The sequence below is a fragment of the Python bivittatus genome, unplaced genomic scaffold (assembly GCF_059951505.1).
Source record: "Python bivittatus isolate LINGU-HERP-01145 unplaced genomic scaffold, Pbiv_v1 ctg000220_np1212, whole genome shotgun sequence".
Taxonomy (NCBI): domain Eukaryota; kingdom Metazoa; phylum Chordata; class Lepidosauria; order Squamata; family Pythonidae; genus Python; species Python bivittatus.
Window position 1 is genome coordinate 29393716 of NW_028277048.1, and position 17068 is coordinate 29410783.

General features: G+C 40.0%; 1 protein-coding gene across 2 annotated transcripts in view; it reads right to left on the minus strand.

Moving 5' to 3' along the window:
• Positions 1–1447: 1447 nt before the first annotated feature.
• The window catches only part of CRLF3 (cytokine receptor like factor 3), a 30238-nt gene continuing 14617 nt past the window's right edge, over positions 1448–17068 (minus strand). For both annotated transcript variants that reach the window (XM_007423493.4, XM_088138213.1), the window contains exons 3-8: positions 16944–17031; positions 14326–14503; positions 12950–13172; positions 11852–11984; positions 5755–5867; positions 1448–4715 (exon numbers count right to left, since the gene is read on the minus strand). In XM_007423493.4, coding sequence (XP_007423555.1) covers positions 4462–4715; positions 5755–5867; positions 11852–11984; positions 12950–13172; positions 14326–14503; positions 16944–17031 — 989 coding nt within the window. In that variant the 3' untranslated portion in view covers positions 1448–4461. The remainder of the gene's footprint in view (positions 4716–5754; positions 5868–11851; positions 11985–12949; positions 13173–14325; positions 14504–16943; positions 17032–17068) is intronic.

Sequence of the window (17068 nt, forward strand, 5' to 3'; positions counted from 1 at the left end):
TGAAACCATTTCCTCAGGAGGAAGAGCCAGTGTAAAACAGTGCTCCCACTCCCAACCCTCAGAGCTGGTCCAGAAAGACACTATGGTATCAAAAACTGCCAAGTGGTCCAACAGGACCAGTACTCTCCTGTCCTGGTCCTGCCACAGAACATCTACAGTACTGGGGTGACCAAATTGGGCTGAATTCTGACATACAGGTCCTGCAGGTTTCTCTGTAGCTGCCAACCAACCACTTTCTTCACAATCTCCAAGAAGAGAAGGCTGGAGATCAAGTAATCTTAATATAATGGTGGGTGACCTGTAGCCCCTGAAACCATAGTCAAAATTCAGCAGCAAAACAACTAGAAAGGAGGCAGAATATTTCATTTCATGGTGGAAAACAGAACAAGTTACGTGTTTCAATAAAATCTTAACACCAACATGCCATTGCACTATCCACTGGAACACTAAGTTGCCAGATGTTTTAAAGATGCAGTCCCTGCCTGCGTAAAAGTTGTCTGCCTTCCGTCTTAGCAAATCAGACTATCAAGAGAAACCCTTCAGGTAAAATAATGTCCACTCATTTAAGAAAGGGTGATAGCCTCAGATATTTCTAAGGATAATTTTCCTGTGTTAGATATAAGCTGGCAGACACATGTACCTCTGCTCATACATTTACTAAACTCTATGTTCCATCATGAGCTGATGCAATGTTCAGCACAAAGTTTCTGGGGAATAAAACTGCTAAGCCCTCAAGGCTTATCCTATATATTGCAACTCTGGTATCTTGTTTTGATACTAAAGATAATGTTTTCAAAACTGAGCTAAGTTACTTCCCAATGGCAACCTCTTAGGTATTTAAACTTTGGATTACAAAGTAAATAATCCTGAACATTTAGAACTTTTTGTTATTTTTAAACTTTTAGTGAGGATGGCAGATATCTATGTAGCTCACAGCTGCAGTCAGCAATATCTCAAAGCAAGACTAGTAGTTTTGAACAATGGTTCCTAATCTTCCATACCTGAAGTTCCACCAGTCACTATCAAAGAATTTGGGTCCTACCATGACAGAAACAAAAAGCTCATTTTTTCCAAAGAGGATATTTATTTCTCTAAGCATTTTGTTGCTACGTTTACTGATTATGATAAATGTGAAAAACTTCACTGATTTACTTTGTATCCCATCTTACTACTTTTGAGTCTCACCTTTGGTATGTATATAACTATTTAAGAATTCCTGGATATGAGGACAACAGGACACCATCGCTACTTAAGGAATGTAGGCTTTTGAAAATAATAGTTCTTCGCTCATTAAACTACTTAAAAGCCAAACTTTTCTGAAAAAAATTACACTGGCCTCAGCTTCCTACAGATAATTTTAAGCAACTGTTTATCTTCTGCTTACCTTCATCTCCCAATATATCTCTGAACATCACAGAGAAAAGATTTCACCACTATTGGGTAGGGTTCAATAAAGACCAACCTTTATTAAAAAGTCATGATACAAAGTATCTTGAGGTAAATACATACAAGTGCATACAAAACATAATTTCATGCTAACTTTGGCTCCAAGTACTGTCACCTCACATGAATACTGTCAAAATAAAGAATCAAAAGTTTTTAGAATTCTTATGACTCTAAAATACTGATTCATTTCCTTTTGAACTTACAGTTTCAAGGTAAGCTTTTGAATAGCTTTCCTATGTTTCATAGCTGTTTTTTCAAAAACAAGCCTTTACCCTCTCAAAAAGATAAAACCATTTCCTCTTTCTCTCCCATCTCCAGCTGCAGAGAGTCAGCCTTTGCTAGGGAAACAAACTTCTATTGCTGTAGCAAAAAAGCTTTTACAAAAGTGTAAGAAATGGGAAAAATTCCTTAGCTCAGTATCTACGTGCCTTCCTCATGCAGGATAGAGGTCTGTGGTAGATTCAGAAATGAAGATCTTTCTCTATCCAAAGGAAGGATAAGAAGTACAACCCAGACATCTGGATAGCATCGGCTGTTTTAAACTGTTTGAGTTACATTTTTTGGCCTACTAAAAGTAGAATGTTTGGATGTCACCAGATGTAAAACATTACTTTTTTTAGAACAAACTAAAGGCATTTTATATGGTGTATATGAGATTGCAAATGTCCTCTGGCCATCCCTCAATGAGATGAAATAGCGCACACATGCAAGAGTATCTTTGTAAGTCCTGATTTATGTGCAGCATTCTAGAAAGAAGGAAGACCCTCCAGCCAAAGGTCCAACCTACCAGTATATAATGAATGTACACCCCAAAGCTAAAGGTGATCTGTCTATCTCATTACTTTTTATGAGCCAGTACTGTTTTATGCTCAGATACAGGTTCACAGAGATCAATAATGAGATATAAAAAGCGTATGGATGAACTGGTTTGCTTTTGACATTCTTAGAGAGGAACATTAATACATTAATACCCTTTCCCCAGTCTATATTCACATAAAAATAAGGCAAGGTGGTGATTTATCTGAGTGCAAGAGAAGACTTTTGGTATGGCTTGATTTTAAACTGGGGTGGAGAAATGATTCTATATGGCTCAAGAAATCTTTAAATCCCAGCTTCTTACAGGACACTTTGAGATGAGCAGAGGGGGTGGACCTTAGCATTAACCATTACTCTTTAGGTTCTGCTCCACAGAAGTATTCAACTAGCCTTCCCCAAATTACTGCCTCCAGATGTGTTGGAACTTCAATCCTATAATTCTGAGCCAGCATAACCAACAGGAAATGAAGTCAAATATATCTGGAAAACATCAGATTGTAGTAGATCACAAGATTAGGCTCAGTTACATATTCCTGAACCAAAATACCTACTACCAATTAGGAGATTTTAATACCAGGTGAAAACTTTTACTTAGTGCTGAAACTACAGTTCTCCTAGCTGGCAACATGACTGTATAAGAAGGGAAAGGAGGAATTTTGCCCTTTTTTTATCAGCAGCTTCTTTCTTTGCTTATTTGCCAGACAGGATATGGCAGCTAAGTCCTGCAGCAAAAGCCTCTGTGCCTGAGGTGGAAGACCTACAGTTTAAGCCAAAAACTGGTTACAAATCTTATTTAATGGGATGTCCCTACTGCAAGAAAACAGCTGCCAAGTCTGGGTTCCCCATTTTTGGAAATGGGCATGCAGGCAATTTATTAATAAAAAGGAGTTCCCATTGAAAACCACTCAAAAAGAGGGACTGGACTTGCCCAAGCCAGGAGGGCAAACCGGTAATTAACTGCAGAGGCTCTGCATGTATGCTACAGTTGTTACTTCCTGGCTCATTTGCTAACTCTGATTATGTCAACAAAATTCTAAAATGCATGATAAGATGCCTCTATAATGCACTCTTTTCGATATGGTACCTCCTTGTTTGCAAGTTCATTTGCATACCATGCTGGTCTAGCCCCAGGATCTATAAAATTATTTGAACTTAAGTCTAGGTAAAGACAGGTCTGGTAAAGATACTTTGTTTGCTACACAAAACTCTAGGTTCCATACAAGTGTTAAGAAAAATTCTAAAACATTTGTGCCCTAAATATTTCCTGGGACTGTATGATATCTTCTTTAAAAAGGCACTAGCTATAGGAGCACTGCAATGTTTCGGAAGCACCACAGAGGAGCATACAAATGTTGCTTAAGTGCCAAAATTCAGTGGCACTGGATCATAAATGAAATTTTCTCTTTCACATGTGCAATATTGTTCAACAAAAGCCTCAAACTAAGGCACATAGGAATTGCTTGTCAAAACATACATTTCAGCTCAGATTTCTTCTGCAGTAAATAGCAAGGCACTGCAGGAAAAGGATAATGAAAAAGCCAAAAAGTCTTAGTGCCCAATAGACAAAAAGCTTTTGGCAGGAGAAGGATGAGGTACAGGTTACCATTTCAGTACCGAACTCTGATGAACAGGAAAACATACATACAACTTTGGTCCATTAACCCTGAGCCAAAGAATAACACTAGGCAAAATTAGTAAGCATAACCAAACATAGATAGGACCACAGTAATAGAATCATCTCTACCTTTTTCACCAAAAACAACACTCCCACTTCGGTGATCTCCAGAGGTGGACTACAACTCCTATGATCCCCCTTCCACTAAGGACTTTGGCTATACTGACTAGGGATTGTGGAAGATGATGTCCAGCACCTCTGGAGAGCATCAAAATGGGGAGAGCTGTTCTAAAAATGATACTCAAAATTTGTGATGTTGATAGCAAACACAAGCTTCCTTAAATTTCTCAGGTTACTCAGTGTTTCACAAGTATTCTAGGTGAATCCAGTAGAGAGGACAGAGTTCAAGTAATGTTCATCTCATAGATAGGTGGCATCAAGCAGCTCACTCCTGTCTGAACTAACAGCTGTATACCAAAGACACACAGATTTAACAGCCTGGATGAGCAAATAATTGTGTCACTCGAGTCCCAACCCTTTGAATGATGCAACCAAAAGACAATTGCTACTTCTCAGTCTATGAGTTAGAACACCAAAACCTTCCAGCCAGGATAGGAGAACGAGCATCCAAAATACAGAGAACAACAGCATTGATCTAGTACCCAGTCAAAGACCACTTCCCTGTTGTTGGAACTAATTGTCACTCTGAGTTTGAAGTTCCCCCCATTATTATTGCAAGAGCCTAAATTCACAGTTTCCATGTCAAATGTTACAGCTGACCCTGAAGTTACAGCAGGCAACTGGTTTGTCATCTCTTTCCCATTTACAAAAACAGCTCCTGAAATAGATAAGAAAGGCAAGTGAGCCTGCATAGTCACATAAGACACTTTTCAATTTCCTATGGAAATCATGTAATATCTGAGCTTTTTAAATTCACATTCTGTAATGACCTGCAACACACTTCATGGGTACCGTGAGTTATTAAATTATATTCTTTTATCTAAAGACAGAAAGTTGGTGTACTTGCAAAACAAAGCTGCTGTTCCAACTTCATTATTTCCAAGTATGTCTCTTGACTTTCGTATCCCCCCCCCCCAAAATCAAATGTTAATGGTGGAAATCATCCTAGAGAACCAGAGATAATAGTAGGGAACATTCTTATGGGTTGGTCTTCTGGCAAATACTAACAGTTATTAATGGTTAAACCTCCCAAGAAAAACCATTTTGTAAGAGTGCCCACAGCATGCTCTCAAAATTTCAACTATGCCCACTGGCCCCAAAATAGTAAGAACTCCCACACTATTCCACACAGCGTCACACACACCCATGATACTCATTTACTATCATAGCAGCAAGAAAAGAGGGGAGGTTACTTTCTCGGATCACTTGGGGACAATTCTTATTTACAAATGATATGGCAAATCTTAACATTACTGTTATAAAGGGTTGCCCAATTGTTTTTGGGTCAAGGACTGCATTCTCCAAACAGAAGCTTAATGAGATAAAACTAAGGATTTATTCATCTTCATGTATTTATAATTTCCCCCTGCCAAATGAAAACTTGATGTTAAGTATTGAAGGGGTCAGCTGGGCACCCCTGCGCTAGTCCCAAGTCAAGCTTTTGAAAAGCAGAAGCCTGCTAGGACATGGGCACACATGTATTGTCATGCCTCTTTCCCAAGTTACTGCTTTTCTGTACACCTTTGCTGATAACCTTGGGAAATAACGACACTTATTATTTTTCATCACCCATTTAGGACTCCTCTGTGTCATAATATAGTCATTCTATGTAGTTCTTAAAATGGCAATACATGAGGACACATTAGAGATTGCAGGAGGGCAGAAGGTGGGCCAAATCAGATCCCTGAACAACTCACCATTGGTGCTAACGCACACAGCTTTATCCCGCTGCAAAGAATCGTAGCCATTCTGCTGTTCAACACAAACTCCAATACTGTCTTTCCTGTCTGGCTGGCCAACTGTTTCAATTCTGTTAAGAGAAAGAAAAAAAGGCAGCTATATTTAAAATTTTTAATATAAACCGCATACTTGATTAATACACGCTTCTTTAAATGTTATGGTCTAGGAATCTGCAATTCAGCTCTCTCCCATCTGGTACTCCTCACATATACTGAAGTCCAAATCCTACAATCCCAATATATATTGGTCTTCAACACTTACAACACTCCTAAAAGTTACCAGCTTTGGGAAAGCTGCCCTAGTAGATAAGGTAGTCAGTGTTTTATTTTGCCTCAATTCATCTTTCTTAAAGATGGAAAATTTCCAGGACAGGGGAAACCGAATACCCACATGTTTTGCATGTGGGAAGACCATCACTGGATCAGTGGCATCTTTAGCTAAAATGATACGATAGCAAGTGATGATGAAAATCTCTGCCAGTGACGTTGGAGAACCATGCCAGATGCTAGATGAACAGTCTGACCGACTATATGGCAGTTTGCCATACAGCTACTTCTCCCTATCATAGTGGGAGAAGTAACATTCTGTCTGCCAGCATTAGCTAGTAAACTGTTTGCGGTCATAAAATGCCACAGCTTGTTCTCAAAAGAACTAATTATTTATCTTTAAAGCATTGCTTTGGAAGATAGTTCTGTTTTCTCTACAGGGTACCACCTTCAGACCAAACACTCCTCCATTTATTTATTTATGAACAGATGTCCTACTTTTTCATATTTTTAACAAGCCCAGTAATTTTCATTAGTGAGTAAATAAGCATTTATTATCAGAATCTCCAGTTAATGTGTTCAGATGCTATATTAATAATGGCAGCAGTCGGAAGTACCCTATTGTGCAGAAATCTGCTATGTGAGTAGAAATCAAATAAGTTGATGTCATGGCCTGATCTTCAGACTATACAAATTCTTAACCGAAGGGAAAACAGGAAGAATGATCTTCCAAGTTTCATTTAATCCATTTGGAACCTATTGTTATGACTCTGAGGAAACCCAGAGATATATTAAGCAGCAATCATAAAACGTGAGATAATCTTGCCAGCTAAGAAAGGAAGGAAAAATGGAAAAAAAGACAAGAGCTAAAATTTATTCCCTCTTTTTAAAAGTTACAATGGAAAGTTATCTGACCTGTAGGAGGCAAGAACCTAAGGGTAGCAAACATTTAAGTGGCCTGCTTCTTCTGGCCATTATATCTGTTTGTACAAGGAAAAAGGGCAGCTTTATTTTAGAAGCAATCTCATTTACAATAGTTTGTGCTTAAAACAAACAGGATACAGTACCTGTGCCCAGCATAAAGAAATGTAAGCACAATTATTTCAGAAATAGGAAAGATCCCCATGTTTCTAAGGAGGACAGGTTGTGGGCAGCAATGAGTTAATTCTTCCACTATATTTTGAGTAGACCTCAAAACAGGAACCATATTGTCCTGCTAATACTTCAGCCAGTCTTCCCTTTCTTCAGGAAGAGACTCAGCTGAAGGCTAATGTTACAAAATGGGGGAGGGAGGAGGAGTCCAAATCTCTTACATCTGGAAACAATCCATACTAGATTATTTGTAAAAAAAAATAATAAAGCTGAGATTTACAATCTCCAGCTGTTTCATTCTTAATTATAAGTTGATGGCTGATACATTTTTAAAATGTTTTTAAGTTAAGCTCTTTTAACTATGGACTTCAATATATTTTCGTGTGGAAATTTTGCATTACGCTTGACATTTTCCCTTTGATGCTACATTTACTTCTTGTTACAACTCTAGCTGGTAAGAACATAAGAACTCCATTGTGAGAACCAACCTCTAGGCTAGCTTTTTATGTCCAAAAGGAGCTGATTAGATGTCTCTGGGAGGTATCCAAGCAGAGCATGAAACTAATGGTTACCAACTGTGACCCCGGCATCTTTATTAGATGTACTACTATAGTTCATGGAAATTCCATTTTGTTATATGGATTAACTTATGCTCTGATACAGCAATGTCTTGCAGATAAAGAAGCTCAAAATAAAATGTTGTACTAGTTTACAATAAAGCACAAACCTTGGATAAAACAGCAATCTAAAAGCAAACCACATACTGTATGTATAAATGTATTTATTTGTTGAAGTTATATACCACCTGACTCCCAACAACTCTTGCAGCCTATAGCATTCAGAGGGAGCCCCACACAAGCATTGCTGAACCATGACTGAATGCACTCCCTCTGAAATACAGGATGGGACACTCTACACAAGAGTGATTTTGAGCAATAAACGTAGGCTGGGACTGCCAGTTCCCATATCAACTGGCCTATAGATCGAGATCTTCTCTTGAATGCTGCCCAGTTATGCAGGTGAGGACTATCACAGCCTTTCCTGGGGCGGCATGAAGACACTAAAATGCCAACTCCTACTATACTGATCGAGTACATTTTAAAACATTTATTTGCCTACCGCATGTTGAAATGTCAAAGCAGTTACAAGTTGCTTCATCATTTTGCTTATTTACTGAACTGTGCTACAGAACATTCCTCTTCTTTTCAAGGTTTAGAATTATTTTCAAATTATTTGTGAACTATCAAAAGAGGAGATTCCAATAATAAATATCAAGGCACATTGCATAAAGCTTGTGCATCTCTTTTTGGGAATCTGCATTTATATCCATGATATACTTCAAAAAATCAAGTAAAATCTGTTTTATACACACACACACACACACACACGACTATCCAGAAAAGCTTGCCGACATCTTGCAGAAACAAAGTACAGAAACCAATCAAAGCCAAATAATCCAGTGCTAGTAAGCCCAATAGCTAAACACAACCCTTCTGATTAACTAATTCCAACACAAGCTTTCAAAGACAAAACCTTAGGCAGTCAGGTTGGGAGGAGGGCAGTTTAAAGTATTTTCCAGTTTCAGAGAACAATTATATCATTACAAGGGAGGTTCAACTCATTGATCATTCTCTTCCAAAGAGGCCCACAAGCAGAGCGAACTGTCAGCCTCTATCCCTGCAATATGCTTAACATTCCAACAAAACCTCTCTTGCATCCCCTTTGATATTTTTTTCCAATTTTGAAATGAAATATGACCCTGTTGGATTCCCTAGGCATTTTCCTACTTCAGTCCTGCGGCAAGTAGAGCATCAAGCTCATTGTTCCCCTGCAGTTCAGCAAAGCCTACAGCTTCCCACTTCCTTCACGCACACATCCTGTCAGTCCTAGCACAAAAGAAGAGCAAAGTAGCCCTTGAGGAGAAAGAGCATCAAGTCCACAGGGAGGAGGAGGAGGAGGAGGAGGAGGAGGAGGAGGAGGAGGAGGAGGAGGAGGAGGAAAAAGTCTAGCCAAGGAGACCCAGAGAATTCAAGGACAGAAATTACTCTTTGCTGGAAAACAAAGATGAGGGAGGGGGGAGCACAAAGCCAAGTAACAGAGAAAGCCTACATATAAGACCAAAGGATGGGTCAGCTTCTGACAATCTGGCTTTCTAAACTGCCTAAACCTAAGGGTCCAGTAGCGGAAACATATTTTTCTTCCACAGTAAAACAGGAGACACGCTTCACTACTGAACTGGGAATGTTTTGCTTTGAAGTGAATAAAGGCTCCCCAACAGTAGAAAAGTCCAATCCCTCGATCATGAAGGAGTAACTGGTAGCCCTCCAGATGCTGCTGGACTCCCAGCCCCTCACGACTGACATACACTGACTGGTCCGCTAGACTTGTAATTTGGCAAAAGCTGGAAATGCACTGGTTTCCCATTCTGCTTTGGATGATTAGGAAGCAAATTTAGAAACATGATTCAGAAAGCCATGTCACTTTCTCCAAAGAAAGAAAGCTTTACTGCATTTTTAGATGAGACATTCAGGATTTTGCAGGTGAGTTTTAAGGGGGAAAAAAACAACAAATTCAATCAAGACATCAAGTAGGTTTTTAAAGTAAGCTTGAAAAAGCCACTGGTTTTTATCTGCCCCGGATGGAGGGACTCAGATACTTTCAAGCAGTACCAGCAACATGGGAAATGCCTATGAGAATAGGACATCTGATGGGAAAAGCTGCAGTATTCAAATGCAAGTTGAGGGATGCAAGTCAGAGGTCCTTCGATCACAGACTATGCACAGGAGCAGTGCTAACACCCAGGTAATCAAAAAGAAAGGGAGCCAGGCATACCTCTTAGAGGAGGGGGGGAGAGAGAGAGAGAGACAAGAGATAACGGGGGGCTGTCCTCTTTCTGCCCACTTAGTAACAGAAGGTAGGAGAGTGCAGAGTTTCTTCCCTTGCCCAGGACAACAGGCACCAGGGCATTTACACCAGAGCTTCCTAGCCAAAATAGCACGGCCTTGAGTGAAAGTAGTCCTGCCAAGATGCCCAGTGAGAAAGCTTCATGCTGAAAACAAAAGCATGCTGAGTATCTTTCTCCCAAAGGGAGGCTCTGCTGAAGAAAGCCTGCCTAAGCTTAGCCAGAGCTTGGATTAAAGGGGCAGGAGGTAAACCCTGGCTAGAAATGGGGCTGCAACCTTTTTAACAGCTTGAGAAGAGGGGGAAGGTTTCTCCGGGTGAAAAATAAAAAACATTAGTTAAGGACCAACTGGACCAACTGGGGGCCAAAAGCTTTACTGTATCTTTGAATTAAGAAACCCCAAATAATAGAAGGTGGGGTGGGAGAAATATTTCAACTCATGCTGCACTAGGCCTTTATAACCAACATTCGAAACAATGCTGATAATAACAAAGAGTGGGACACCTTACATGGACCCCCATTTTTCAGTTTTAAGGCAACAAGTCAGCAACCTTTCTTTCTGTGTAAGCTCTCTTGCTGCTACTCTTCCCTCTCTCATACCACTTAATTGCATGTGGGAGGCAAAACATATGGAGAACATATATGCAAAGAGATTGTTTAGTCCTAGCATGCATCTAATCTTTTTTCTTAGACCAACCCCATGCTCTGTCACACACCACTGTTGAAACTGCCCTGGGTTTTAAAAACAGCTACAGCTGGGACAGCTGTCCAAAGGGCTCTTGTTTATTTATATGAAAGCAGACTGTTAGCTACCAAGGGAATCCAAAGGCAAAAAGAAATATATTCTAAAAACTATAAACTTCACTATGCAAAAGCTTGACCAAATACATATGTTCTTCTAGTTATCTTGATGGCCACATTCTGTTGCAAACCATCTATTTCTGGAGGGAAAACATCCTAGAGCCCAGGAGTGATTATTAGTAAGTTCTACTCCTGGTTTATTGCGTGGGAAACCAACAGCAACTGAATTGTGCTGTCCTTAATAAATGATGAGCATAATTGTATACAAGTAAGCCTTCTCTTAAATAACTTGGATCCAAGATGTTTAGGACTCAATAAATAATCACCAGCATTTTATGTCTTGCTTGGAAACAAATTGGCAGCCAAGATCAGGATTTAAATACTGCCATAAAATGTTCCTTTCAGATGAACACAGAGGCCAACCTCACTACTATTCAGAACAAGTTGAAGTTTCTGAACCAAATACAAATCCCATATAAAATATACTCAGTGGACAAGTTTACTACCAGCATATACACCACTCTTTTTAGATTTTATGAAATTAATACAGTTGGAGCTGGTAATGGCATTACTACCTCCAGATTTTGGAGGGCCACTGCACAAGATGGACTCAACAGACATCTCCTTGTCACTCAAGCCCATTTGCTTGCCTTCCACCTCTGGGACCAGTCCACGTGACTGTCCAATGGAGAGGACAAGGCAAATAAAGTTTACTGATTTTTCTTGTTGATCCCATCATTGTTCACCCAACTGGAAAAGACATGCATAAAGAGCAAAATAGCCATGAGTTGCAAGGCCAGGGCCCCCTTACTAAGGTGTAGCTTCAGTGGGTGTTCAGCAATGCCAATGCTCCACATATAGACACACAGAGAGATACCCAATGAGTAAACACTGGATAACCAGAACACAGCTCTATCTCAGCAAAGGAAGAGATCGATGCCATCAAATCCTATTGGAAAAATACAACCATGTGATTTATCCATCTTTCCTTACCGGAATGTCAGCGTCTGACCACAACAGTAAGTTGGAGCCTTGGAATACAGCACCCCACCCGCTTGTGAATCGTTTCGAAGGGCTATGTTTCTTCGGCTGCTCAAGCTGTAGCCCGCAATGCCAGGAGTCCATTCTAGGGAAACAAGAACAAATAGTAATGCAGATGCCCCTAATCTGGACAAACTACAAAATATAACATGTGTGATGGAATGGTGTTATGAAGGCCACGCTCAGGGAGATAAGCGTTTCCTTAGCCCCCAACAGGAGCGTGGGAAGTTTAAGAAGATGAGACTGGCACCACCCTATGGAATTCACAGTGTTGTGGCTTGCTGGCTTGGGAACTTAGGTTCAGTCTGGAGAGATTGATGTCAGGTTCAGCCCAAAGAACTCCATGAGACAGTGCAAATACAGTTCTGTTGCTTTTATTAGCTTTCACCTCAAGAAGAAATCTCTCCAGACTGAACCTAAGTTCCCAAGCCAGCAAGCCACAACACCGTGAATTCCTTAGGGTGGTGCCAGTCTCATCTTCTTAAACTTCCCACGCTCCTGTTGGGGGCTAAGGAAACGCTTATCTCCCTGAGCGTGGCCTTCATAACACCATTCCATCACACATGACACCACAAGCCTGCCTTTTGAGAAGATGTGTGCTTCAGTTCCTTTTTTATTTATGTTTTGTACACACTCCAAGATGGGAAAGTGCACAAAGACAAAGAAGGATGCACATATGTAATTCACAAACAGTCCAATCCCATACAAACCTATGGGCTGAACCAAGGAGACAAGTCTTGCAAGGATCAATGAGCTTACATTTCCTTAAGAAAACTCAGAATTGCAATTTTACTTAAAAACCAATTTAATTTATTTCATATATTCTTTTGCATTTGAAAATACAGAAATATTTCATAAAACTAAATATTTGGGTAATAAATGGCACTAGCATCAAACAAATGCACCCGAGTATGAAGACCTATAACACCGAGCAAAAACATGATAGACAACAGACTAGATTTACAGGTCAAGGAAAGAAGATGGAACAAGACTGAAATATTTTTATTACGGAATAAAAGAGAAAATAACAATGGATTATGAAATGCATACCATGAGGCACTAATGTGGTACGCCCAATCTGAGAAACACTCCACGGGCTCCATTCCTGACGGCCATCTCCCCGCGCACAAACCTTGAACTGGTAATCCACATTGGGATCAATGTGCAACACCATGAACTCTGTGTCTGAACCGACATACACATCTTCAAAATGGCAAGCGGTACTCTTGCGATACTGAAGTCTGTAGTCTTGTGGGATGAAGTCCTCATCAACCTAAGCAAAGATAAATTACATTATCACAGTATCTTAAATCTTCCTTCTTTAAACACTTTTTTAAACTAACTTGTTCTCTGAAATGTAAAGGCTCAAAGCTCCCAAATACTTTGGGACAAGACGCCCACGGGGCATTGGCAGGAAGGACAATGGACACAATTACAAAATTACTATTGTGGGGTTTGTGGTTAGACACAAAACATCTGTTCGTCTTCTGCCATCCAGATGTGCTGGCCTGATGGCTAGAATTCTGAGAATTATAGTCCTAACATTATATCTGGAAAAGTGACACAAATATTAAGAACAATCACACAGAATCTATTTCACAGTATGGAGGTTATCAGACAGCTATTAAATTACCATATTTTTCCGTCAATAAGATGCCCCCATGTACAAGACATCCCCCACTTTTCCAACCCAAAATTAAGAAATCAATATTTTAAAGATAGTGCAGAACACATTTTTATTTAGTAATTAGTTAACATTTACCTGATACACTCAGTGGGAGGAGGTCCAAACCATCTCTCTGCAGCTCTATTTCCATGCTCTTTTGCATAACTGATTACATTCAAGCACGAGTGAAACTGCCGATAGCTTGCCTCTGCAAACAGCCTTCCTCTAATTGGTTTGTTCAGCATCAGCTGACATCAGTTACATCAGGCTCGTGATTGGAGGAAGTCTGTTTGGGAGACAAGCTATTTCACTCGTGATTGGAGGCTAGCAATAGGAGGAAGCCTGTCTGCAGAGACAAAGTATGGGCAGTTTTGCAACCGCGTGGTTCTCTCCTTGGCTGGCTTCCTTGAATAAGACGCCCTTCAATTTTTAGGGTAAGGATTTTAGAAAAAAGTATCGTCTTATAGTCGGAAAAATACGGTAGTTACAATTTAATAAGAAGGCTATCTCAAATATAAATGAATAAGCCCCATAATAACCACTATTAGTAGCAATAGCCACTGTCTGCACTCTACTCTCAAGAAAGAGACTTTCACGTGATGGGAAGCATCCCAAATCTCTTCCTCGTAATGTGTTTTTGCCCAGCAGAACTTTAGTAGTAGTTTACCCATCACAAAATCACCAACAGATTGTTGTGTTAAGCGCAACACAAAAGAAAGGGCATATATAATATCTGATCCTGAAAATGCTGTTAACTCACCTTGCACCACCGTACTAAGATACCCCCAGGCTTCTCAATCAGTTCTTCTATTTGTATAGGTGGTCGAGATGCTACTGTTCCATGGCTGAAGATATAGCTTTTCATTATTGTAAGAAAGGAGTCATCCAACTGAGCAGATAAGCAAGCCACATCAACCAGCAATGGCACTTCAGGTAAACTAAAGAGAGGAAACTTATCAGTACATAGTAGATAAGGAGCTCTTTTCATTCAGATCCTTTAACAATGTTAGCAAGGGTTTGGAACTCTTCATTTGTTTAGAGATGGATTTTTTTAAAAAAATGCATTAATTTCTCTAGCTACTCCACTCCATATCTTACTACTTCTTTATTTTGATCATAAAGAGAAGCATATCAAAACAGGTGTAAAATGTTAGGCTATGGATTTCTGTTCATCAACCCTACCTCCATAAGATTGGAGGCAGGGCTCTAGCTTCACCTCCTCTCTACCTATAGCTCTGCATCTGGTGCTTCCCAGATGGGAAACGTGGTGAAGATGGAATGAAAGAAACTCTGGATCAGTTAAGTTTCTGGCCAAGGAAATATTCAGAAAATTCATTGGGCTGGTTTAACTAACATCTGCCCACTGTGGGGACAATTTTCTCCCTTAAAATAATAATTTTCAGAGTATCAAATACTACTATGTTCTCTTCTGCTTTGCTATTTATTATTATAATAACTTTGAGATTTTTGGGGTGCTCCGACTTCCCATTAGAATGGTTCTGCATGTCGCTGAAGAGTAGTTTACTTAGTCACTCTTTTGAAAGGAAAGTTTTTCAATGTACAGTACTGTGCAAAAGTTTTAGGCAGGTGTGAAAAAATACTGTATAAGAATACTTTCAAAAATGTTTATGTTTATCAATTTACAAAATGCAAAGTGAGTGAACAGAATAGAAATCTAAATCAAATCAATATTTGGTGTGACTACCCTTTGGCTTCAAACCAGCATCAATTCTTACACCTGCACACTTTGTACACTTATACAAAGTCAGGGATCTTGTAGGATTAGAATCAGGGGTATGATTAACCATTATACCAAGCAGGTGCTAATGATCATCAATTTCATATGTAGGTTGAAACACAATCATTAACTGAAACAGAAACAGCTATGTAGGAGGCTTAAAACTAGGTGAGGAACAGCCAAACTCTGCTACTAAGGTGAGGTTGTAAAAGACAGTTTCATGTCACAGGTCATCCACCATGGCAAGGCTGAGCACAGCAACAAGACACAAGGTAGTTAGACTATATCAGCAAGGTCTCTCCCAGGCAAAAATTTCAAAGCAGACTGGACTTTCAAGATGTGCTGTTCAAGCTCTTTTAAAGAAGCACAAAGAAACGGGCAATGTTGACGACCATAGACACAATGGTCGGCCAAGGAAACTTAATGCAGCAGATGAAAGACGCATCATGCTTACTTCCCTTCAACATTGGAAGATGTCCAGCAGTGCCATCAGCACAGAACTGGTGGAAACCTGTGGGACCCAGGTACACCCATCTACTGTTCGGAGAAGTCTGGCCAGAAGTGGTCTTCATGGAAGAATTGCGGCCAAAAAGTCATACCTCCAATGTGGAAACAAGGCTAAGTGACTCAACTATGCACAAAAACATAGGAACTGGGGTGCAGAAAAATGGCAGCAGGTGCTCTGGACTGATGAGTCAAAATTTGAAATATTTGGCTGTAGCAGGAGGCAGTTTGTTCGCTGAAGGGCTGGGGAGCGGTACAATAATGAGTGTCTGCAGGCAACAGTGGAGCATGGTGGAGGTTCCTTGCAAGTTTGGGGCTGCATTTCTACAAATGGAGTTGGAGATTTGGTCAGGATCAATTGCGTCGTCAATGCTGAGAAATACAGGCAGATACTTATCCATCATGCCATACCATCAGGGAGGTGTGTGATTGGCCCCAAATTTATTCTGCAGCAGGACAATGACCCCAAACATACAGCCAATGTCGTTAAGAACTATCTTCAGAATAAAGAAGAACAAGGAGTCCTGGAAGTGATGGTTTAGCCTCCACAGAGCCCTGATCTCAACATCACCGAGTCTGTCTGGGATTACATGAAGAGGCAGAAGGATCTGAGGCAGCCTATATCCACAGGAGATCTGTGGTTAGTCCTCCAAGATGTTTGGAACAACCTACCTGCCGAGTTTCTTCAAAAACTGTGTGCAAGTGTACCTAGAAGAACTGATGCTGTTTTGAAGGCAAAGGGTGGTCACACCAAATACTTACTTGATTTGGGTTTTTCTTCTGTTCACTCACTTTGCATTTTGTAAATTGATAACATAAACAATTACAATATATATTTTTGAAAGCATTCTTACGTTACAGCATTTTTTCACACCTGCCTAAAACTTTTGCACAGTACTATATGTCAACGATCCCATGAATATTTGTCAAATGATGCCATCTGAAGGTTAGAAGTTGCTGTTATAAGCATCAGTCCTGCTACATGAGTAGATCAAGTAGTCTAAACTGTACCTTACAAACAGAAGTTCTGTGTCATTCACATAAACTACCCTAAGTAGAAAATGAGCCTCTATAATACAAGGGCACTTCAGTCAGCCACTGATTGTGAAAATCCAATGCCAATCTGTGGCTCTTACCTGTCCAGCTGAATGTGCAAAGCCTTTTTTGTAAAACTGCATAGCTTGTCACTGTTCTCCCCTGTAACCCCACAGATGGCACTTTCACCTGTAATGCAACAGAAAAAGGGATTCCTACTAAGAAG